This window comes from Bos indicus x Bos taurus, chromosome 4 (assembly GCF_003369695.1).
Source record: "Bos indicus x Bos taurus breed Angus x Brahman F1 hybrid chromosome 4, Bos_hybrid_MaternalHap_v2.0, whole genome shotgun sequence".
Taxonomy (NCBI): domain Eukaryota; kingdom Metazoa; phylum Chordata; class Mammalia; order Artiodactyla; family Bovidae; genus Bos; species Bos indicus x Bos taurus.
The window spans coordinates 7,865,300-7,888,334 of record NC_040079.1 but is presented as its reverse complement, the minus strand read 5'-3'; the positions used below and the strand labels follow the sequence as shown (position 1 = coordinate 7,888,334).

The window sequence follows — 23,035 nt, the reverse complement described above, 5'->3', positions numbered from 1 at the left end:
CTTCTCCTCATGCCTTCAGTCTTTCCCAACATCAGGGTCTTTGTTCCAGAGAGTCAGTTCTTCACATCAGGTAGCCAAAGTATTGGAGTTTCAGCTTCAGCATTATTCTTCCAATGAATATTCAGGGTTGATTTCCTTCAGGATTGAGTGGTTTGATCTCCTTGCAGTCCAAGGGACTCTCAAGAGTCTTCTCCAACACCACAGTTCAAAAGCATCAATTCTTTGACGCTCAGCTTTCTTAATAGTCCACAACTCTCACATCCATACATGACTACTGGAAAAACCATAACTTTGACTAGACGGACCTTTGTTGGCAAAGTAATGTCTCTGTTTTTTAATATGTTGTCTAAACTGGTCATAGCTTTTCTTCCATGGAGCAAACATCTTTTAATTTCATGGCTGCAGTCATCATCTGCGGTGATTTTGGAACCCCCAAAAATAAAGTCTGTCACTGTTTCCATTGTTTCCCCATCTATTTGCCATGTAGTTTGGTTAAATCCACTTACAAATCATTTTAAAGGTTTTGGATATTTTTATATTTGTAACATATATTTTTGGAAATATTCATAGCTTAAGCATCATAATAGACTATGGTCATAGCTTTTTGTTTTTCCTGAAGTAGATAATTGCTTTTTTTTTTTTTCTCACTTGCAACTTTCTCTCTGTACTATTTGCCACTTCTCTTACCTTCTGATCCACTCTGGGGACAGTTTCCCACAAGGTAATGGCATTAGATGATCTGGAAGGTCCAGAATTCTCTTGGTGACTTCCTCCAGAAACTTCCATCCTCATAGCTGGCTGGCTCTTCGCTTGATTGGTGTCTAAATGGGATCTTTACTCTGGTTTTAACAGGTTTCTGTTGATATTTGGAAACATTGACACTGCCGTATCTTGTAAGAAACTATGTGTTAATAATGACTGTTGACATTGATGATGCCCATTGATTTCCTTGACTTTTCTCCAAGTCACGTTTATAACTACTGCACAAGTGTTCACCAGTCAAACCAAGCTCGAGGGGCTGGTGTCCCTCCTTCTAAATCGAAAAAGGGGCAGACGCCGGGGGGAGCTCAGTTTGTGGGCTTGGAATTGTACAAACGGCTTAAAGAGTTCCTGAAGAATTACTTGACAAATCTTCTTAAGGTAAGATGTTTTACATTTATACTGAACATTTATAATATAATAGAATGTAAAAAAATTAAAAGTAGTGAAATAACAATTGTGAATTAATTTTTCATTGTTCTTGGCACTGACGTGTCTGCGCCTGAAGAGGTGCTGCTCTTAGGTCGTTTCCCCGTTATGAAGATGAAACCTTCCTAAGCCGTGTTCTGTTAACTTCTTAGATTAGAAGTTTCTGATGCCTTTCCCTATAGTAGTACTTTGCTTAAATTACTAACCATTTGGTGTTTGGTGGTTAGAAAGCGATGAACCTATTAATTTAAAGCATATAATTATGAATTCAAGTTACCTATGTGTATTTTGAACCCACTGTAATATTCTGTATTAAGTGTATGAGTGACTAAGGGTTATCCAGCCTCTGGTAATCACACTTTTCCAATGTGTTCTGCACACGTGTGTATAGAGATTTTTGATTTACACAAATAATGTCCAAAAAACTCCAGCATGCTCCAGATTTGTTTTTCTTAATATATTTTGCAAGGTGACTGGAAACTTGAACATCATTTAACAGAGCAGAGTTGAATGAGCACAGTCGTGACCAAGACAATATCTTTTTCACATTCCCAAGCAGTCTTGATGAAGCCACTGTGTCCTCCTGGCTCTGATTCGCAACACTTTGTAAAGTGAACACTGGGATTCATTATTCTTTAGTATCGAAGTGACGAACAGCGTGTTATGTTGTGAAAGGTGTTGATAGGCCTGCCATCAGCGATATTTTTTTTTTTAATTTCTAAAAAAGGTCATCTGGTATCATCCAGAAGAGCTTAGCATTACATGTTCGGGTTCATCCCTTGTTATTTAAATCTAAATGAACACAAATTTGGTTGTATCAAGATATGGTCATGTTTCCACGTGGCTTGTTGGGTCACTTGTGCACCCGTGTGTTTCTGGAGCTTTGTCCTGTAGCCTTTTTATTCTGCCAGTTGGAGGGCCTGAGGCTGAGAAGTTCAGGGGTAGCCCCAGACCCCGAGTTCATGGAGGGGCTGACCACCACCAGTTCCCCCGAGCTCCCGGGATTTCTCTTCTCCTGCAGCACATTTTAATGATATTGCCGTTTAATGCCCCATGTTTAAAGGGTAAGATGTCATTTGTAGATGTTATTAATACCTAAGAAAAAGTTTCAAGTTAGTTTCCTTTCAATAAAGATTTGCGGTTTAAGTTGTAGAAATTTCAGTAAAAGTAATTTTTATAATTTTTAAGTATATTTAATGAAGAAAGAAGATACATTAAAAAATGAAATAGTATTGGCCCCATGACCTAAATTGTTAATTGGATATCTTTTTTAACAGAGGAATTATCAAAAAATAAGGGATTTCCTTAACCTGCCCCTATATGAATATAAAGGAATTACTCTCATATTCTGCAAGTTCAGTCTTTTACAAATGTATATGCATATTTAATACTGTGAAAAAAGTTCCAGTTTGGAATGAAAGTATTTTTGTTAAAATTCTCTTTAGTCTAACCCTCAGGAGTTACATTCTTGTGAGAATTTGTAGTAAATGAGTGTGTTTTGTGTACAGAATAAAGAACCCATCTGTCTAAAACCATGAGCATCAATGTATCTTAATGCAATAGATTGGTTTCAGTGAACTCTTATCTTTAATTCATCACGTGACAAATTAGTCATCTTAAAGCTTTAGTTGCCTTGTTTCTAGGACGGAGAAGATTTGATGGATGAGAGTGTACTGAAGTTCTACACTCAGCAATGGGAAGACTACCGGTTTTCAAGCAAAGTGCTGAACGGGATCTGTGCCTACCTCAATAGACATTGGGTTCGCCGCGAGTGTGACGAAGGACGGAAGGGAATCTATGAAATCTATTCTGTAAGATTTGACCACACACCTTTCAGATGTGTGTTTTTCTTGGAGATGTCTCCTTTCCAGCAGGGATCTAAGCAGCTAGTGAGCAGCTCTCAGACTAGCGAGCTAATTTCAAACATGGCCCTTGGATGTTTTGTGGCAAGACAGGAGGAGAATGAGTAATTGGAAGTTCTGAACTACAGCCTGCACGCTTCTGCAGTTACTGATTTAAAAAGCCGACCGCGGGGCTGAGCCTGGAGCTGTCACCGTCTTAGCGCAGCAGGTCCTGCAGGCAAAGCAGGTCCCCCTCCCCAGGACTCGGGCCTCCGTAGTCAGTCTTGTGGCCTTTCAGGGTCAGGGAGACTGCTTCCAGGAGTGGACGGTGATGTGAACTTCCATCCTGCCCACTCACTTTAGGAAGCAATGACACAGAGTTCAAAATGGATGGGTTTTTAAAAGACTGCAGAAAAATAAATTCTGAAAAGTCAAAGTCTGAATTGTTAAAACACCTTCATTAGTATGTTTCTTCAGTCAAGGAAGCTTTTTCCAAGCCCTGTTGGTTTTCAAAGTATGGTCCCCAAACCCTCAGCATCATTGTGACCTGGGAACTTGTTAGAAAGGCAAATGTTTGGGCCTCAAGCAAGACTTGCTTAACTGAACGCTCTGGGGGTGGGGCTGGCCAGCGTGATGTTAGCAGGCTCTCCAGGTGGTTCTCATGCTCATTCTAGTCTGAGAACCAGTTAAGGGAGGACTTAGACTCCCAGAACAGCCTCTGTGTTGATAATGGGCTCGGATACACAGACAGTACGTTTTTTGAATGGTGTAAAATGTCAGTTCTTTTGAGAACTGGAGATATATGAGATTATCTCCAAACCCACGAGTGCTGCTGTAATAGCAGTGCTTTGTAGCTTTACAAGTTTAATGAAAAGAAAAACATAACGTACCATAGATGCATAACAAATTTTTATCATTTGTATAGCTCAGTTTCTATACCAAACTATTAACTGCTTCTTTATAATATTTTGTAACATAGCTTTAACAAAGCTTTCTATGTTTAGTGTTGATTTGAGCCTCATGTAGTTTGCCTTTTTCGTTAAAAATAACTTCTTGAGACTGAAGATTGTCTGTGGGAATCAGCATGATTTTGATTTCCCCCTGACTGAAAGCACCGTATGTGTGCCCTATAGTAATGTCACAGGCTCCTACAAATCATTATGGTCTTTAAACTTTTTATATACTGTTTTCAAAATTTGACTGCTTTTTTTCTTTTAACTTTCAAAATTCATAGTTTCTACATCCTTAAATGCTGTAGTTGGTTTAGACGTGCACTCTTTAGCAGAGGCCAGTCGACACCCCTGTCTGGAAACAGTGTTTCCTCTGCGTGCTCTTCGTGCTCTTCGGTGAGGCTGTTGAACTCACAGTGCAAGTACCAATTGATACATGAAACGGTTCTCACATGGTGATCTCTTGTTGCATTTTCCAGAATCTCCAGGAGATGGGGATGCTTTGTCATGAATTATAAAGTTTTCCTTTTTTCCTAATAATTTTTTCTTTCTCTTCAGTTACAGAAGGTTGTCAGTTTCCTTTCAAGTCAACCAGAGGACATAAATTAATTTCATTATCCACATATTGAAGTGATGCAGCAGGACTTTCCCCCTGATTCTGTCCCTCTGAACTTCCTCTGGCCTACCTTTGGTCCTGCTCTCTTAATCTTGCCTTTCTTCCTTCAAAGCAACCAGTTGTCCAGAGTTAAATCACATCTGTCTTATGCTGTCTCAAGTTAGAAAAATGTTGGGAAAGAGTTATTTTTGAAGGTGTAGTGTCTTCAGTAGACGTTGATGGCCGCACACGGCATGTTCCCTGCCTCCCTTCTGCACCGAGGAGCCCTGGGGAATTGGAACAGAGGGTGTGCACCTGGAGAGTTACTTCCCAAACCTTGCCCCCCAGGGGGCATTTCTCCTGAAAAACTAAGACTCTTCCCTTCCCAGCATCTTCTTTGACAGACTAGTCCCTAATTCTGAAATCACCTTTTTATTCTAATAGAAGACTTGGGTGTACATTGTTCATATCTTATTAAAGATATTTTCTCTTAAATACTGCTTTCATGCTGCCCTTTTTTTGGCAGAAATTTTTCATTTTGTAAATGAAATTTACATAGAATCTTTTCAGAACTGTATGTATAAACCTAGTTTTATCTGTGGTTAAATTTGGGGGGAAATAAGACTGCATTTATTTAAGTTTCTCAGCAGTTTTTGAGTATTAAATTCCCTTAAGTTTGAATTTAACTGAATAATACTTCTCTCAACAGTTTAAAAGCCATATATGAATTAATATTTCCCTTTTGGGGGGGCGGCGAGCATTTTATAGTAGTCGTCTGACATACCCTCTATGAGAAGTTTCAAAAGCTTTTTTTAAAAATGCGTCATATGCACACACATAAGTAAAATGGGAAATTTGAATACTTTATGTATAATAAAGGTTTCCCAGGTGGTGCACTGGTAAAGAATCTGCCTGCCAATGCAGGACGCACAAGAGACTCAGGTTTGACCCCTGGGTCGGGATCCTCTGGGGTAGGAAATGGCAACCCATTTCAGTATTCTTGCCTGGAAGATTCTTAGACAGAGGCGCCTGGCAGGCTACAGTCCATGGGGTCGCAGAGTCAGACAAAATTGAACAGGCAAGAGAAAAGAGACATTTTTAACTCAAGAGAATGGCTCTCTGATTTCATCATGATTTTTTGCCAAGTTTATAATTTAAAAGATTGATACATATAATCTGGGATTAAGGCTGTCTCCCACAGCTTTGAAAAAACATAGTAAAAGTATAGCCATTTAACACTGTTGCTCTTTCTTTTCATCCAGCTTGCATTGGTGACTTGGAGAGACTGTCTTTTCAGGCCACTGAATAAACAGGTACTACTTGTGCGTGTCGTCTTTTCCTTTTAAAACCCCTCGCAGGTCTCATACCTTAGGCGTTGTCTTCCTCACTTCTTTATAATATCCTCAGAGTACCTCTCATCTTGCCTTTGGCAGATTTAAACGTTTAAGAGCTATGTAGTAACATAATATTGATGCATACCATAGTCTGTAATCTTCATGTCTCTTTCCTATATCTGTTCTAAAGGTAACAAATGCTGTTTTAAAACTTATTGAAAAAGAAAGAAATGGTGAAACTATCAATACAAGACTGATAAGTGGAGTTGTACAGTCTTATGGTAAGCAGTTTCCCTTTAATTTAGTGAAAGCTTTGATATCAGTGGCAGTGATAACAGTGACGCAATAGATTTGTTTTCAAATAGTATTATCAAGAATATTGTTAGCATTTATCAACGTACTCATAATTCTCTTTGTGTCAGTGTGATTATGTTTGATTTTATCCATTATAAAGATTGTTTATCCTCATGCCTTAAGGAGATTTTGATGGACTAGACATTTGACATTTAAATTATTTTCTTTTCTGGTTTCATACTGAATTACTGGATCTATATACCTGTATAGACTGAAAACTAAGCACTTATATATGCTTAGAGTGTCATTAATGGAGCTGAACGATAACCAGAAATCTGTATCATCTTGAACAACTGCCATTGAGAAGCCAATAAAGTAACACAGTGTTTTAAAACTTGAGTAATGTTCTATGTCTTTGAAAGTTTAAAATTAAGCATTATTATTTTTAGGCGTTAGAAATGTTAAGATGTTCTCTTAATGAACTTGGTGAGAACTTTGCAGCGTCCTGGCTGTCGGTCAGAATCACTTGCCTTTGTGTGTCTTGGATTTTTTTTCTTTTATGCAAAATGCACTTAAATACCAGAAAATAAGTTTGCCTTTTGCCCTGCAATTGTATCCTTACCTTTTCAACATAACTTAAACTGAAAGCTACACCTAAAGTAAAATATATATTCCTTAAAATATAACCAAAAATAATGAGGCGGTTGAAACATAGTTCTGTTTACTTCCAGTGGAGCTGGGACTGAATGAAGATGACGCCTTTGCAAAGGGCCCTACGCTAACAGTGTACAAAGAATCCTTTGAATCTCAGTTTCTGGCTGACACAGAAAGATTTTATACCAGAGAGAGTACCGAATTCTTGCAGCAGAACCCGGTTACTGAATATATGAAAAAGGTAAGGTTAAACATACTTAAAGTAGACTTAAGTTAAAAGTTACCACTGCTCAAATAAATTACTCTTTTTACTCATATATGAGCTTCCTTCAGAGTCGTTTCTTGGGCACTGTTATCCGGTGGTGTTTGCAGCAGGTGCACATGGTTTCTCCCCGTTCACTAAGGAGCTTGTATAAATTAGTTTAATAATCGTGGCTCATGTTCTCCTACTGTGTGGAGGATGTAACTGTTACAGCTGAATGACGTACGTGTTTGAACACTCTCTCCTAGAATGTACATGTGTATCTAATGGCAGCCACGGTCTTACATCAATGAAAAAATAGTATTTAAGAAACACATTTTTTTCTGTAAACTTTAAGCTTTTTACTTTTTTGCTTCTGAGATCTCTCCTAAAAATCTGTTTAACACAACCTTCCAGTGTGTATTAGAGAGGTCCTTCTGAAAGAACAGGATCGAAATCTTAGATGAGAAGATTGGGGATTGGTCTCTGCATCATAAATGTTCTACATTAAGTGATGTCACAGTACAATTCTACGAGAATTATTCTAACTTCCCTTCTCGGAAATACCGGTGTCCCAGACTTAAGCTCAGAGGAGTGACCTCAGTCAGAGGTCAGCAGACTTTCCGTGAAGGGCCAGATGGTAAATACTTCAGACCTTGTGCACATGTGGTCTTGTCTGCAACCATTCAGCTCTGCATTGTGGCGCAGAAGCAGCCGTGGCAACATCTAAACCGCGTTCCAGTACCAGTTTCCTTCCAGCAGAATTTTGCCCCCAGGCAATAGTTTGCCAACCCCTGACCTAGATGGGCAAGGAGACTTCCAGGGAGTCTGGGGCTGTGTGTCTGACACCCGCTTCTCCTTTTATTGTCTGTTCACTTGGAGAGCAGAGTCACTGCAGAGTCACTTTCTCCATGCGCTGAGAACCAAAAGTCAAGGAGAGCAACAGCTCCCCTGTCTAACCACATAAAGTCCTTCTCAATTTGTCCATGACGTTCCTAGTACATTTTCCCATAAGAGATAGTAATTATAAGTGGGTCTTACAAGTCTGAAGTTAAAAGTCCTTGACAGACAAATACTTGATCCTTGAAAACCTAACAGAAGTGGAACCCCACAGAACTATTACACTTGGGAAAGTGATGGTTCTTTGTGTATTTACGAGTTAAATTAGCTTTCGTGTGCCAGTCTGGAAGCTAACCAGCTTATTGAGAGTTGAAACAGCTGCCTGACCAATCAGTTTTAAATCTAAGCACTGATTTTTACAGTGTAGTTTTCATAAACACATCTTTTATTGAACTGTACTATATATGGTGAGTCTTTTAAAACTGTGTATGTTTTTTAAAAGTGGCCTTTTATCAAGGTACAAATCCACACGTGTGGTTCAGGCCTTTTCATTTCATGGGCTTCTTAGTGAATTGCAGTTACCTGCTGTCCACACCGAGGAAGGTGGTAGTGCTTTGGTGCATGGAAATCCGCTTTATAGACTTACGGTTTCAACCCAGTCTGAGCCCTGCCTTCAAGGGAGAATGTGCTACCTGCATCCTGGCTATCTTAAATGGGGCTTCTTGGGTTAAAGGTTTGGCCCAAATCTGGTTGGGTCTTAGCAAACGTGACAGCCATTCCATTTGAAAAATTCATCATGTAGAGATTCTGTAGGCTTAAAATTGGAATTTAACCGTCTGAACAATGCTACTGTTACCACTAGCTGTAGGCTTGCATCTCAGCTATGTGTCTAGCTGAAAATTGTCACACTGGGTTATGTGTCTAAGTAAAATGGGGGTTAAAGTCTAGTCCTCAGTTTCCTTATCTGTAAAATGAGGATACTTTATCATCATCATCATCATTATTATGTATTATTTGATGTTTGGCCATGAGTATGCATCAGAACCTCCAGTGTATGCCTGATGATATATAGGGTAAAATATGGAACATTTTATTCAGTAACTTGAGAAATTATGTTTATATCCGAACACTCTATTAGAAAGTAAAATACAAAACTCATGAACAGTATTGAGATAAAACATCAACTTTCAAGAACTACTCTCCTTTTAGCAGCCCGTTTGGGCTAGATGTACAGATTCTCTGGGGTCTGTGTTCCTTTTTCTTGAGTTGTCCTTCAGGGGAAGCAGTTGAGACTCTGTGGCTTCCCTGCTCCTGATGGTGTCAGCAAGTGAGCAAGCCTCAGCCACGTTAGTTTCAGTGTATCTTACTTTCTCCTGTGACTGAGTCTGTGGTGAGCTTCCAACGAATATTTCACCTTTCTAGGTTTCTAGTGTCATTTTTTTTTAAGTTTTAAAAATAAAATACATGTTAGGAATTTTCTTACTGCTTTTTGATCCATTTTTTCATTTTGTTTTTCCTGTATACTGATCCTAATAGAGTTAATAGAGACAGTCTTTGCTTAATTTTATTTAGTCCTTTTGAATTTGTACTCTGATATAATCATCTGCCAAGTACGATGGTGATCACGAGCTTACTTACCGTCAAGTCAACAAAGAATGTAAATCACTGTCCCTCCTAAAACCTAATGACTTCATACCCAGGACTTTGGGTTTTTTGGTTTCCCCGGTCATGACACTTTACTGTAGTCTGTGAAATGTGGAGAATAGCATTATGTCTGAAAAAAAAAACAATGTACATACCTTAATTTGAAAATACTTAATTGCTGCTGCTGCTAAGTTGCTTCAGTCGTGTCTGACTCTGTGCAACCTCATAAACGGCAGCCCACTAGGCTCCTCTGTCCCTGAGATTACTAAATGATGCCAAAACAATTATAATAGCAACATCAAAGATCACTGACGAAAGGTCAGCTTAACAAATAATAATAATGAAAAAAGTTTAAATATTTTGAGAATAACTGAAATGTGGCATAGACACACAAAGTGAGCACATGCTCTTGGAAAAATGGTGTGTGACAGCCTTGCATAATTCAGAGTCACCACAAACCTTCAGTTCCTATTTAAAAAACAAAAACCAGTACCAAAGCACAATAAAAGGAGGTTGGCCTGTGGACAGTAGTCCCCCCTTGTTCACAGTTTCAGTCACCCACAGTCAGCCTCTCTCTGACAATATTGAATGAGAAGTTCCAGAAATAAACAGTCTATACGTCTTAAATTGCAGAGTATCGATAAGGGTATTACCCCAAAAACGTGTGAAACAGCACGTATCTGTAGGAAGAAGATTGATGTAAGGACATTGGATGGTTAATCATGATAACCTCGTTGAAGTCATCTGAAGAGGACTTGGAAACAAAAATATAGGTTACAGAGGAAGTGGTACACTCCAGGGACCAGTTATTGTGGTTAGCATTCCCTCCCCACCCCAGCCCAAATCGAAGGACCCCTTCCCTTCTCTTGTTTTCTTCCTCATACTAGGTAGGGCAGGATTGTGAGTTGAATTTGTCATTATTTTTGTTTAAAAAGACGCAAGTCCAAACCGTTGACCTGAGTTCACTCCCACAGGCGGAGGCTCGTCTGCTGGAGGAGCAGCGCAGGGTCCAGGTGTACCTTCACGAGAGCACGCAGGATGAGCTCGCCAGGAAGTGCGAGCAGGTGCTCATCGAGAAACACCTGGAGATCTTCCACACGGAGTTCCAGAACCTGCTGGACGCTGACAAAAATGAGGGTGAGCCACTAAGATTCGGAGCGCGTGGATGTTTATTACGATCTGTGATCGTGAAGTTGTGTGAACACTAGCCATTCTTTAAGAGGGCTGTGTGTGTGTGTGTACCTTGTGGTGTGTTGCTCTCAGACGTCTGCAGCGTGTTTTGGGGGTGACTTTGGAGGAAGAGCGTCTTTTCAGTTTGGTTTGGAGTCCTGACTTGCCCACACACTCCGCGCTCAGTGATGCTGCCACTGCTTGGTGCGTGCGAGTATGTGACTTTTATGCTGAAAACTCTTAGAGATGAGAGGGCTGCTGTTTTGCAAAAGTATTTCCCATACCCTTCCCTTGTTTTCCTGGAACATGTGAGGAGCTCAGTAGAAGATTGACGCAGGACTTTTCTTCTTTGGTGCTCATAAATCAGCCATGTGCCATGCATATATTAAGTGAAGAATGTGGGGGCCCTTTTTTGGCTGAATTGTTTGTATACTTGAGATGGATATTCATAAATACTCCTTAAATTTATTCATTCTTGTAAAGAATATTTGAGTGCCTATTATGTATTAGGCATAATCAGTTTCTCAATCTTGAAGCATCACCTGTAGTTCCTGCTCATCTTTTTTCTGTTATATCAGTGGTTTCTCCTGGCAAGGGAGAAATATGCTTTCATAATCACATGATTTCATTGTTACTTTTGGCTAAATGTGAAATATTTGAGTACAATTAAGTGCAATTGATTATTAGGTCTAAAAACAGAGTGGTTTTATTTCACTGCACCTTTCATCTCTATAAATACATATTTAGTGGGATGGATTTGCAAAGTTTGTTTTGATGCATAAAGGTGGCACCTTCTTCTTTCAGATTTGGGTCGCATGTATAATCTTGTATCTAGAATCCAAGATGGCCTGGGAGAATTGAAAAAACTCCTGGAGACACACATTCATAATCAGGGTCTTGCAGCAATTGAAAAGTGTGGAGAAGCTGCATTAAATGTAAGTACTGTTCAGCTGAACACCGGTGGGACCTAACCATTCCCGGGCGTGGACTGCAGGCGGGTGTCCTGTCTGCACCTGCAGGTCTAGGGGGTAAGACTTTCGCTGGACTCTCATAGAGAACTGGCTACTGGCTCTTCAAAGTAGGAGTTTCACAAGCGTCTTTGTTGAGTAAATATCTCCAGTAATTTGCCTCTGGCACTTCTTAGGCATTAAGGATGTTATTTCTTGAAATTTTTTTTTTCCTTTCATTGTTTGTCAAAATTACCATTCCTTGCACTAGAAGAGAGAAGATGATTCCATAGACAGAACAGGTTGAAGCCTCCTAGAGCCCTGGCTCTGGCACCGTGTGCCACAGGCTGCCCCATGCAGGAACTTTGGTCTTGAGTACTGCTCTCCATTTGGAGACCTCAGGGCTGTTTGCTCTGGAAAGGCCCTGAGATGTATGGCATTTCTCATACAACCCCTGTCCCCACTGCCACCCCCACTCCAGGAGGTACCAGAATATTTCTGCTGGGTTTTCTATGATTCAGTTTTTGATTTTACGTAGGAAGTATCGCGTGTTTCTGAGAGACAGGTAAGTTGTCTTCAGGTTTGTCCCTGTTGTGCGCTTTAATTTCAATCATGTTCAGGACAGCTAACAGAGAAGAAAAGCTCCTAGAACACAGTTGGTTCTTCTGCCTGAGTCCGAAAACTTTTTGTCCCTGATTTTACTGTGTTTGGTGTAAAGTATTTCGCGTCTGTTTTCCTGTCATCTTTGGGGGCTCCTTTTCCACTTCTCATTATGGGCTTACTGCATCATTTGTTGCCACATCTGTGGATTATCAGAGGGAAGAACGTAAACACACCTTAGAGTTTATAAAACAATACAGTTCATACTTAGCGAACGGCAGAGGACAGGCTTGGTGGTGGGTGCTGTGGAAGGTCTCCAGGTTTCAGGGCAAGGTCCCACATCGAGACTCGCAGTGCCGTGGGGCCCCCACCCTCAGACCCCGGGGATGGTCTGTCCAGGCTCAGATCCAGCTCTGTTGTTCACTGACAGCTGACCGCATTGCTCACTCGCTTGTGCTGTCTGTGGCTGTTAGGAAGAAAGACTAATGATGGTGACCACCTTCTAGAGGTTTTGTGAATAAAGAACACTTAATGCTTGTAAAGGGCTTCTTACATGAAAGCACGCAGTGCTCAGCAGTTGTTCTCAGGTGTCCAGTCCTGTTTTTTTTTTTTAAATTATGTAAAAATTATATGATGATTTTTCTTACATCCAAACTCTGAGTGTTCTTTGTTGAAGAGTCTGACGCACAGACACAGGTACACACACGCACGTGTGCACGTACATGAGACTCAAAAGGGGCCACCTTGATAACTTTTCAATAATGTAAGGTTTTCCCAGTTGTTAACTCAAAACCCAGTTTGGCCAGAAGGGCAGGGTAGCCATCCATTTGGCTGGAAAACATGTTTTACTGCTAATAAATCTGATGTAGGCTGAAATTTTTACAGGTTTTAAATGTGTAATGTGATTCAAATAATAATTATGTGTTACAAACATCAGAATGGCCTTAAGAACTTTCTGAAGGCATATTTTTCATAGTTAAATGGATTTGAGAATCACACGTGTTCCTGGGTACCTGGTGCCCAGGGAATTCCCCTCGTGGGGTTCCCCTCGCTTCACCCAAAGAGGAACTGGCGGTCCTCTCCCCGTGAAGTGTGGCTGAAAGCCTGAACACACGTGCTGCTTTTAGACACGCTGCGTCTTGTACCTGCTGCACCCCGAGGCCGGGGAACACTCGAGAACAAGGCTGGGGATCAGGGCTCCTCTCGGGGGACGAGGGCTTCAGGCCGAGGCAGCTCAGTGAGGTCCAGCCCACCTGCCGTCACGGGAGATTCTAGCGGAGGATAAGAGCTGTCGGCCTTCAGAGGCTGGTGACTGAGGACAGGCGTGCCCAGCCACGCCGCCCACGCCGTCGGCATGCTGCATGGAGGCTCCTGGAGGACTTTAAAACCTTGTGCACCAAGGAATCATCAGGTTTAAACTGCTTTAGAGCTGAACAGAGGATCAGATCATTGTTTTAATAGGCAGGTTTGTTTCACAGGCGAGTCCCCCCACGTCTGGCCTCTGGACAGAAGAGAGAGTGGGCGGCTGGGTCAGTCAGCACATTCCATGTTATGCTTAGGTAGACGGGCCAGAGCCCGACACGTGTGCTCAGTCGCTGGCAGTATAGTGACGGTTTGTAGGAGAATGGTCAGATACAGGAGGAGACTTGAGGGGAGCAGCCTGGAAGCAGAGCCCACACCTTCAGGTTCGTTTACAAAGATTGAAGCCCACGGCGTGGCCGGCTGGGTCCTTGGTTTTATCTGCCACAGCAACCAGCTGCATGATGGTGGCTGGTGCTGTAACTCAAAGGGCCCACGTATGCTGCAGAGAAAATTGAAGTTGTTTTCATTGATTCCGCAAGGATCTGTGACCTGGCTGAGCCCAGGGCCCTGTGCAAGGCGCCGCGCCTCTGTGCTCTCCTCGGGTCTCAGCTTTTCTTCTCAGACCTCCGTGCCCTCCTCCGCCTGCTCCAGTGACTGGATGGCGGGTCTGTTGTGAAACCTCACGTCTTCCCTCCTCCGTCCTTAGCTCAGCGGGGCAGCTGTGGGCTCGGTGCCCCCGCCTTCCCCTTTGCCCCCAGCAGCATTCATCCCCTGGGATGGAGTCATTTCCTACTGAGCCTGGACCAGCCGTGGGTCTTCACACCATCATATACGCGCTGTGCTGGACCTGCCTGGTTCTTCTCTCTGCCTAGATGTATGCCTTCTTTTTCCCCCATGTATTAAACACTTCATCTTCCAATACCCTCAAATGCCATTCCTTCCCCAAAGCCTTTCTCGACCACTCCTTGGAAATAGCATCATGTTGGACTGTTTACATGGCATTCACACTCCTTACCTTTTAGATGTCTGTGTAAATGTCTCCTGCAGAGGTGGCTTTATCCACCGTTGTGCCCTCAGCCCAGCACTGTGCCTCACACAGAACAGGGTCTCAGTACACTTGGGTCTTTGTGATACTCCTCTGTCTCCAGCAGGATTCAGGGGGCTTACACAGTACGTAAAAGGCGGTAGGATAAATGAAACAGAACAGCAAAATAAGGGTTGCAAACACAAGTGAAGCTGAGTGTAGAATAGTGAATGGCACTCAGAATGCATGCAGTGAGGTGGTGAGGTCTGGTCTCTTGATAGACGTGGGTCACAAATTTGCCTCCAGTGTTTTCCATCAGTACAGAAAGCCCGCTGGAAAAGACAGCAGTACTTTGATGTACGGTCAGCTCCTTGATTCACACTGATCATAAGGAACAAGCCCTCAGCTCTGAGGAATGACTCTTATCGGCATTCAAAACTGCTAACACCTTTCCTAATGGTCCATCTAAGTGAACACCAGCTATGTGACAGTCATCCACATACGACATAAATACAAAGTAAAACTATATCAGGTCTGGATGGCTTTGTAATTTCCCTTGACACCAAAATTTTATAGCAGAATGAAGTTCAGGAAAGGAGTCAATACAGACTTGTACGTACTTGCTAATGAATACTTGATGATACTGTTGGTTTCATGTTGAATTTTTAATTAGCACTCTGTTCTGCAGAGTCTGGGCGCTATTGTTCTCTACAAAGAAGGCCTCATAAATCAGGTATAGAGAATGTTTCATTACAGTCTTCAGGGCAGAAATGGCAACAGATAAGCACAGAGTCCTCTTTGAAAGTATCTTGACTGAGTGACTTCAGTCTAACTGGACCTGAAATGTAACCCAGCAAGAGTGGGCTTGTAGATACTTTGATGTCCCGCGGGGCTGTCGGTCTGATGGTGGGAGGTTGGCTGCAGACCTGGACTGGGGCGCAGGGTTGTCAACGTTTATTTGCAGGTTTGGGGAGGGGAAAGTGTTCTCCTGAGATGGAAAGGCGTTTTCAGGAGCGGCGCGGGGCTGCTGGCTCCAGGATCAGGAGTGACGGTGCTTGTAAGAGGAGCACTTAAAGTGGAGAAGGTTAAAGACAGACGTAAAACCAGGGAGCTCTGACAAGCATGTTTTTCAGCATAAGACTAAGGAGTGAGTCTGAGGCCGTATATCAGACTTGTAAAAAAAAGTTCTATGGTTTGGGTTGAGAAGTTGGCTTAGGTGTAATTAGAAGAACTGAATTGTGTACGAACTTAGCCCAGAATAAACAGAGTAACACGGTGCTGGGTGCTTCTGGCAGATGTAGGGTTAAATGATATATCCAAGATTCCCTTTCTCTCTGGAGTAAAATCCCAAATGTAAGAACTTAGTTCTGACTCAGTCTTCCTGTGCATGGTGAGAGAAGAGAGTGATCCACTCAGAGCCACTCCTGCTTGGGAGCCCTGCTTGGGGAGCGTGATGCGGCTCCGTCTGGTCCAGGGGGTGGAGCACTCAGCCTCAGCCAGGTCTTCCCAGAGTACAGAGCGGGTGGGAGAAGGTACTCGACCAGCACTGCTGAATGCTGGGTGATGGATCATGGTGTCTGATTTTACTATTTCTCATTTTGAATATGTTGAAAATTTTCCATAACAAAACTTAAACAGAAAGAAAGAAAAAAAAGAAATGTACTAGTTTTGATGCAGTTGATGTGGGAAAAGAGGGGACCAATGAGCTGTTTTAGGATAAAATGAAGCAGTTTTACATAGTAAGTCCAACTCATCATTTTAATTACAGAGAACTGATAACATGGTGACAATGCAGATTGGTCCAGAAAACATGCAGTTAAATTTGTCCACTCTGTCTTGCCATGAGATGAAGAGAACAACCTTTTTCTCTGAAAAACAAAAAAAAAAATACACAAATGTCCATTTTTAGTCTGTGATCACCAGGCTCTGAGGAGACTCACTGTGTCTTAGTGTAACCAGGAAGCTCCCATCTCTCCTCCACCTGTAGGGGGAACCTCAGTCCTTTCTTCCACAGGCACACCCATCAGGGGAGCCTCCTCTTACCCAAATCGGACTTTATCCCCCACACCGATCTCAGTTGTGGCTTAGCCTTGCTCTGCGCCTGCCCGCCCACCCTGAAGTGGCCGTGCCTGGTTCCCGGCCCAGTCAGAGGAGACCATGAACTTCTCTTGGTGTTTGAGCTCATGCCCAGCAAGGGGGGCAGCCTGAGCAGCACCCCATGACGATGCTGACCATCGTGTGATGGGGGAGGCCTTGCCGTTCAGGGTTCAGGGAGGTGCTCAGAAAATACTGGTGACGAGTCCAAGATTGGCAGCTGGGATCCTACACGGAGCCCCCAAGAGGTCTGCTGGGACAGGAAGCGGGGACGGGGCAGGTACACCTGAGAGGGCGGCCTGGGCCGGCCAGACCAGGGAGACCCCGAAGGCTAGGTCAGCGATCCACCTTAATCCCAAGGACAAGAGGAAACCAGGTTAGGCCATATAAGCCTGAAACTGACAATATGATTTTCTTTGTTTTCTCCTTTTTTTTTTAAATGAAATTGCTACCATGTGAAAAATGGATTGAAAGGAAGAAGAACTGTTAGCATACCAGTTAGGTTTGTTAAGAGTGGTTCAGATAGAAATGACACGGCTGGTGATGGGGACGCAGAGAAGGAATGAGGCAGTTATACTGTAAAGGGCAGGGTTCGTGTCGGATGATTGTTGAAGCCGGACAGTGAATACAGGGGGCGAGTTTTACGGTTCTTTGCGATTTTTAATATATCTGAATCTTTTCTACAATAAAACGTTGACAGAAAAGAAATGTAAATAGCAGTGCAGAGAGCGGCAGAACCAGGGGGCGGTCAGGCCGACTCTGATGCTTCTGAGCGTCAGGAATTCAGGAATCCCCCTGCGTCCATGGCAGGTTGTGTTAGCCGAGTGGGGACATCTGGTCTGGAGAGGAATGTACCAGCCACAGGCAGAAAGATGCCCATCACGTAGGAGTTGGATAAGGTCCCCCCACCACCCTCCCCAACCCCGGGACCAGCTTGAGTGGTGTCGTGTTTTCTTATATGCAGAGAACTCCTGCATAGTAAGAGTAATCACGCAGATTGCTAAGTACTCCATTCGTTTTTTTTTTTTTCTTTAACATCCAAAATTCGCATCTTCATGTTCTTAAAAAAGCACGCATTTCATTCAGCCAGCCTTTCCTCTGCCCTCACCTCTCTTGCTTCTGTGGCCCTGCCATCCGGGGCCCTCGGGAACAGCTCCTGCACATCACCATTTATCTCCTGGTTGCTAAATCACTCACCTTTTGAACGTTTTCTCCTCCATTAGACACTGCCGATGGCTCCTTCCTCAAACTCCTTCCTCTGTGCTACTCCCGTGCGTCCCTGTCTCCATCTGCCCTTGGCAGCTCCGAGGTGGCTTCTCTCAGGATCTCAGAAGCTAATTCAGGTCTCCAGGGCTCAGCGCCTTAGCACAGTCTTCCCTCAGGAGGTTCCATCCACACCCTCACTTCTCACCAGCCAGACTCCTGGCTGGGTCTTCTCCTGTTAGCCGAAAGGATCTGGAATTGGAGTCTGAAGGTTTCTGTTCCCTTAGAGAAGATCTGTCTTTCCATGGGGAGGAATTCATACCTGGCATTTCTTGGGACTTTATGTTTTTTCCAAATCTTGGATCTGAGAAAAATCGGTCAAGAAATAAAGATGACGGAAGAGAGTGTAGTTCACCTGCAAACATAATGGCGACATAGAGGTGCTGCTGGTTCAGAGGACGCCATTGATGAGGGTGCAGAGCGAGGGCGGGGGTGCCGAGGCGGGAACTCCGAGCTTCAGGCCGTCTCTGGGAACCAGGCTGAGGCAGAGGGGCAGTCCAGTGCCCAGTTATAAATGTGTGTGTGTCCTTCTCTGCTCCTAAGAGGCAGTCATTCTTGCAAATGAAGCAAATATTAATCTGTTTATATTCATAATACACTTTATATCAATCCTGTGAGTGATGTTCCAAGAAACAGCAAGGTTTGGAAGCAAATTAAGTCCTTAAATTGGCAGTTTTGATATGTAATTCTTTGTAATGCTGCTAATAACCTTACTGTGTGATAGTGTTTGCTGGCATTTTCCAGTGTTTGGGTACTTGTTGGAGGCGAAAGCTCTTTGTAAATACTTTAAAAGAACCAATGCCAAGAGAAAAACAGTATGAATGATGAGAAATAATTTGACATGAAGTCAGAAAACAATCTAAAATCTGAATTGGCAAAAGCAGTGTCAGTTTCAATGGCAAAACCAAAATTAAGTCAAGCGGACAGTATTTTCATTGTTAAAAAAAAAAAAAAGAACTGAGTTTATATGAAGTTAAGATGTGTGCTGATGGACAGGTATTTTTGGGTGCAGTCTTAGAAATCAGATCATTAATACAGAATGCAAGAACTTCTACACCTGGAATCATTCTCTGGAAACTAAGAGCGGGATTGTACAGTTAGACAGTTAATGCTGTGTGTGTGTGTTCTAAGTTTTAAGATAGAAAAATTTTTAAACATTAAATATATGTGGCATCCGCTTTCAATATTTTAAGTGATTTTTATTTGGCAGTTTTTTGTGTTAAGTTCCCTTTTAACATTTTATCAAATGTCTGCCCAGTAGAGGCCACTTTACATGTCACTAAAATGAAAATCTTGTCACAGTACTTTTATTCATAATAATAATAATAGGCCTTTCATGTTTATTATATCTTTAATAACAGAAAACCTCTGAACCTCCTGGTATAACCCTGTCACAGAAGAATGATTTAATGGTGACCCAAAATCAAGTCAGGTGTCATAGAAATGCAGAATAGTTGGAATTGGGGGAGTTGTAGTTTCTCCTTCCTGAACCAGAAGAGAAATACCTGTCGAGAATTGGGGCGCGCTGGCAGACCATTGATACCTCCCGTCAGTGATGTGCTGGCCGCGGAGCCCTGCGCTCATGCTGAGCCCCGTGTCCAGCAGCACCGCCTGGGCTCCGCCTGTCTGCTTAACCTCTCCCTGGGCCGTTTCCTCTCTGAGACTCTCAGGAGCAGGCTGCCCACATCAGGCTGGCCAGGTGCCCACCCGTGACTTTGTTTCCTCGTTTCTAGGGGGGAGGCCAACAGCCCCGACCCCGCAGTGTGACAGTCAGGCCTGCGAGCTCAGTGCGCCCTCTGACACGAGGCCAGCCCTCGGGGTCGGCCACTCTGGTCTTCGTATGACCCTGGACTGTCCCCTCCGGCCCATCCTTCCTGCCTGCCTTCTACAGCGCTCCCAAAACCTTCCCTGAGGCTGGTTCTCACATCTCCTTTCTGTTCTGTCCAGAGACTCCCAGTGGCCACCCCACCGATCGCCCAGTGCTCTGACGGTCTCTGGGCCCGGCCTTTCCCACCCTAGATCTCTACTTGTCCTCGTCCATCTTCAGATTTCCCGGGTGTACTAGTCAGACCCTCACTGCCACGTGCGACCCACCCCTGCCCTTGCCCACACGTCCTGAGACCTCAAACCTACATTATTCTTGCACTGCCTACTCAGCTAAGTTCTAAGTAACTTATTGACGGGTTTCCCCAGCCAAGAAAAAGTCCAGAATATGAAATTTTCAACAGCAAAAGTAGACAAAGCAAAGCTGTCACTTTGAAAGTTTGTTTTGTGTGGTTCGAGTTTTCAAATAATTTGAAAAATCACTTTTTTGTGTAGTTCGGAATTAGTGTTTCATTTTGAGTGCAGAGAATATATTTTCTTTTATTATATCTATAAGCAGAATGTCCTATGTATTTTGATGATGGGATGTGAAGTATTTCTTGATCTTATTTGTTAGCATCTTTGAAGAAGGAAGCAGATCTTTTGGAATATTTTCCAGTAGCATGTGAGTATACAGTCTAGTCCCCAGGAACCAACTCGTGTCTGTTTTTCTCTCTACCCAAGGACCCCAAAATGTATGTACAGACAGTGTTGGATGTGCATAAAAAATACAATGCCCTGGTGATGTCGGCGTTCAACAATGATGCTGGCTTCGTGGCCGCGCTGGACAAGGTAGGTATGCTGGCCTGTGGCTCCTTGCGGGACCGGGCGGATGGCACACGGGCCTCTGACGGTGTTTCTGTGATCTGCAGGCTTGCGGTCGCTTCATAAACAACAACGCAGTTACCAAAATGGCTCAGTCGTCTAGTAAATCCCCCGAGTTGCTGGCTCGATACTGTGACTCCCTGTTGAAGAAGAGGTACTAGTGCGTTTGTGCATTTTCTTAGTAAACCTGCTTAAAGCCTCGACCTCTAGATGAGGAGTTAAAAGTTCTGTTACGTACGTCACGTTGTAATCTTTTTGTACCTTTTGGGAAGAATACTGTAAACTGAGCACACCTTCTTTGTCCTCCTGAAAGTCATTTCACGATACGTGTTAGTGCCCACTTCACCTGTTCCTTACGGCTGTAATTTCTAACGTCTGTAATTGTAGACGGTGTGAGGGTGACCCTCCTAGCTAAAAGGCTAAAATTTGGAGCTCTATCAAATGAAAAACTTGCGTATTTTAAATACGCAGGCACTCTGGCAGAGCTTGAGTTTGTTTGGCAGGACACGCAGCTGCTTTTTTAGCCATTGTCTTTTCAGAAACTGTCTCATCGAGTCTGTTGATAGGCTGTTCTTTAGTTAAGGCAGCTGACGCAGACAGAGGGGTGGAGAGCTCCAAAGTGCGGCGCTAATGAGCGTGCGTTAGTGACTGGATGCGAGTGGGCACCAAGGGAACCTTTGAGGAGAGGGACACGGCCCCAGCCTCTAAGGGAGAAGCACGGAGCTTCTGGCCAACCGTTCTGAAGCAGGAGCACCTCTTCAGAGCCTGTTTGGTGGTTGGGTCATTTTAGATGAATTTATAGGGATCTCATTTATAGAGGACTCTAAGAGCAAAACCTTTAAATTTTTGTTTGTCCTGAAATCACTTTTCAATTAATATTTGCTCATAGCCCAGAATGAATGAATCAGTTGCTAAAGGACAGCCATCTGTTTTGTAGACATAATGACAAGTGGGAGGCCGCACTGGGGAGGGAGTTTAAAAAGCCCTCCCACTACCTTTAACTGTTAGGCCATTGAATGGCCTTTTATTTTTTCAAAGTTAAGTTCAAGCATATTGAGGAAAGCAATTAGAAAAGTGAAGCTAATTTACTTACATTTAAATGGGTTATCTTAAAGGAAAACTTGATTCAGAATGTTTTGGGAAACTTTTCATTTTTGTTGTGGATGTTCTAAATGATTATTTGGAAGGATAGTTTATGAAATAGAATATAAGATTGCCAAATGGCCACAGGTTAGAAAAGCTAACCTTCCCTCATCCACGTGCTGATCTGAAAAAAAACTCACCGTTTGAACCGCATGTGATATGGTAGTTTGGTAAAGAGGTGCTTGTTTAGTAAACATTTGCTGGGTTTTTTTTAATTAATAAAACACCATGCCTTTTAAAAATTTTCAGTTCCAAGAACCCAGAAGAAGCAGAACTCGAAGACACACTCAACCAAGTGGTAAGGTGCTGGCTAGTTACATCGGTTTTCAGGAACTTTTTCTCTGACAGATGGCTTTAAGGTTATGTATATGAGGCATCTGAAAAGTAGTAGAAACACTTATTTTATTCTAAATCCGACTTTACTTCCTGTACTGAGTTAACTTTAGCATTTGTACCTTTCTCATTAGTAATAATTCTAGACCAACTTAGTGTGATTTAAGGAGTGGATGACAGTATTAAAGATTACGGGGGCAGTATTTTCTGTCCCTCTAAATGTCAGCATACGGGGTGGGACAGACCAAGACCCACGTGTTGCCTCCTGGCCTGTGGCTGGGACCGGTCGTAAGGCGTGTGTGTGCTCTCTGGCGGCTTTCCAGATGGTGGTCTTCAAATACATCGAGGACAAGGACGTGTTTCAGAAGTTCTATGCAAAAATGTTGGCCAAGAGGCTCGTGCACCAGAACAGCGCGAGCGATGACGCCGAGGCGAGCATGATCTCCAAGCTGAAGGTAAGGCCAGCTTCTCTTGGACAGCGCAGCCTCGGACGCCGAGGCTCCCAGTCCCTCCAGGCTGTCGGCTGGGCCGAGCCATCAGCTGTGATGGCGTGGTGTGAGCGCTGCCGCTGCACACCGAGAGCCCACCATCGTTGTCGAGACGCGTCCAGGCCCCAGTCGTAGGGCTGCCTGTGCTCTCCCCGACACTCACGTGCACGCACACACAGGTTCCCAGACACAGACATGCGCCCACACATGCACACACGCGCCCTTCTGCTGCAGCTGAGCCCATCCAGCGCATCCTCTCCCAGCTCCTGTGCACAGCCCCAGCTCTGCACGCCCCCACCCCCCACCACCAGGAATTGCTCCAATTGGCATGGCCTCCACTCCACTCATATGTTTCGCCGGCCTTGAGCAAGTGGGGCTTTTCGTATTTCTCTGGGCTTGGTT

General features: G+C 43.4%; 1 protein-coding gene across 4 annotated transcripts in view; it reads left to right on the top strand.

Moving 5' to 3' along the window:
• Positions 1-23,035, top strand: part of CUL1 (cullin 1) — an 88,218-nt gene that overhangs the window by 54,450 nt on the left and 10,733 nt on the right. For all 4 annotated transcript variants that reach the window (XM_027538723.1, XM_027538722.1, XM_027538721.1 and 1 more), the window contains exons 3-13: positions 966-1,140; positions 2,832-2,999; positions 5,837-5,887; positions 6,099-6,189; positions 6,934-7,097; positions 10,556-10,718; positions 11,556-11,686; positions 20,529-20,636; positions 20,717-20,823; positions 22,062-22,110; positions 22,469-22,600. In XM_027538723.1, the coding sequence (XP_027394524.1) occupies positions 966-1,140; positions 2,832-2,999; positions 5,837-5,887; positions 6,099-6,189; positions 6,934-7,097; positions 10,556-10,718; positions 11,556-11,686; positions 20,529-20,636; positions 20,717-20,823; positions 22,062-22,110; positions 22,469-22,600 (1,339 nt within the window). The remainder of the gene's footprint in view (positions 1-965; positions 1,141-2,831; positions 3,000-5,836; positions 5,888-6,098; positions 6,190-6,933; positions 7,098-10,555; positions 10,719-11,555; positions 11,687-20,528; positions 20,637-20,716; positions 20,824-22,061; positions 22,111-22,468; positions 22,601-23,035) is intronic.